Here is a 1466-nt window from a genome sequence, read left to right on the forward strand (position 1 = left end):
TATATATATATATATATATATATATATATTATTATTATTGGTTATATCTGTTACATATATCTTATCAGTTGTTTATTTGAAATCAACACTGAATGCTTTCCATCAGTGCTTGTTTAAAATTTTGATTTGGCTCATTTTGATGAATTGAAAACAATTGAAATAGAATTTTGACAATATCAGTAAATAAATATCTGGGCAAATGATTCTCCAGAAGTCAAAGGAGAGATAATCTATCTAAAAGCTCATTGAATTTTAGGATATTTTTTCTTAACCTTTCTTAATGTGTATTCTTAGGTATCTTATTTAAGTTTAGCTTATTAAAATGTTCTGGAAAGTTTAAGGAAGAGTACGATGAGAATCTCTCTGGTCTGATGATGTAATATTTCAGCCAAAACAGACATGGAGTTTGAACAGCCCTTCAGCTGGTCAGCTACTGTCAAACCATCTAACCCATACCAGCATGGAAAACAGACACATGATGATGATGATGATGATGATGACTGTTTTAAATTTTAGCTTCAAAATTCTATCAAAGACAAAATATTGTTAATGAAAGATCTGAGTAAAAGTTTACCTGCATGAGAAAGAATAAAACCATCATTGTAATAAGCTCTGGGTTCACGGTAATTGCCCATGATATCTGGAATTTGTTGGCTGTGATACATACGAAGATTGCCTTCATAAACATACCGACCTTGCACTGGAAAAAATTAATTCAGTTTTTTTACTCACTATGTTATTTATGAAAAATACTTTTAGATGTTTTAAAATCAATAATGTCATAGAGTAGTTTATAGTCTGAGTTCATATGATCAATATAAGAAGAAAATGGTAATATTATGATTTCTTAAGACAGTTAACTTCATCTCCAGTAAATAAAAGCTTTTTTTCAAAATTTATATCCATATAATGCTATACAATTGGTTTGATTTCTGATAGTCATAAAACGATCTTACTTCCAGCAGTGTACATAGTATAAGATTGGATACAAGGAAGGAACTTTTATTTTTACATAAAAGACACCATTCTAATCCACTGGCAAAAAAAAAACAAACATAATTAACCTTAATTTAGAAATAAAAGCTCCTGGTTTGAATCTAGTCTAGTATTGAGTATTCATCCAGAAATATAACACCTGATGATGAAAAGCAGTTTAGTTGTAAAACTTAAATTCTTTCATTTCTAAAGATGAAGTTAACAGTCTAAAAAAAAATTACAATCTTACTAACAGCTTATGTTGGATGTGCTGGAAAATCCAAATTCAATTAGTTAGACAAGGATCAATTTTTGAGAATTTATATTATTTGTGCCAATTCTAAAAAAAAATTTATTTGAGTACATATTCTTCTATTGACTCCTCAGGCTGTTCAAAGCTTTGTGAGTGGATTGGATAGTTATAAACTGAAAGAAGCCCATCACAATTATATATGAATATATATATATATATATATATATATATATATATA

At 28.1% G+C, this 1466-nt stretch overlaps 1 protein-coding gene across 2 annotated transcripts in view; it reads right to left on the minus strand.

Annotated features, from left to right (window-relative positions):
• LOC106877405 (uncharacterized) overlaps positions 1-1466 on the minus strand; it is a 91057-nt gene that overhangs the window by 11598 nt on the left and 77993 nt on the right. For both annotated transcript variants that reach the window (XM_052966346.1, XM_052966345.1), the window contains one exon: positions 575-700. In XM_052966346.1, coding sequence (XP_052822306.1) covers positions 575-700 — 126 coding nt within the window. The remainder of the gene's footprint in view (positions 1-574; positions 701-1466) is intronic.

This window comes from Octopus bimaculoides, chromosome 3 (assembly GCF_001194135.2).
Source record: "Octopus bimaculoides isolate UCB-OBI-ISO-001 chromosome 3, ASM119413v2, whole genome shotgun sequence".
Classification (NCBI taxonomy): domain Eukaryota; kingdom Metazoa; phylum Mollusca; class Cephalopoda; order Octopoda; family Octopodidae; genus Octopus; species Octopus bimaculoides.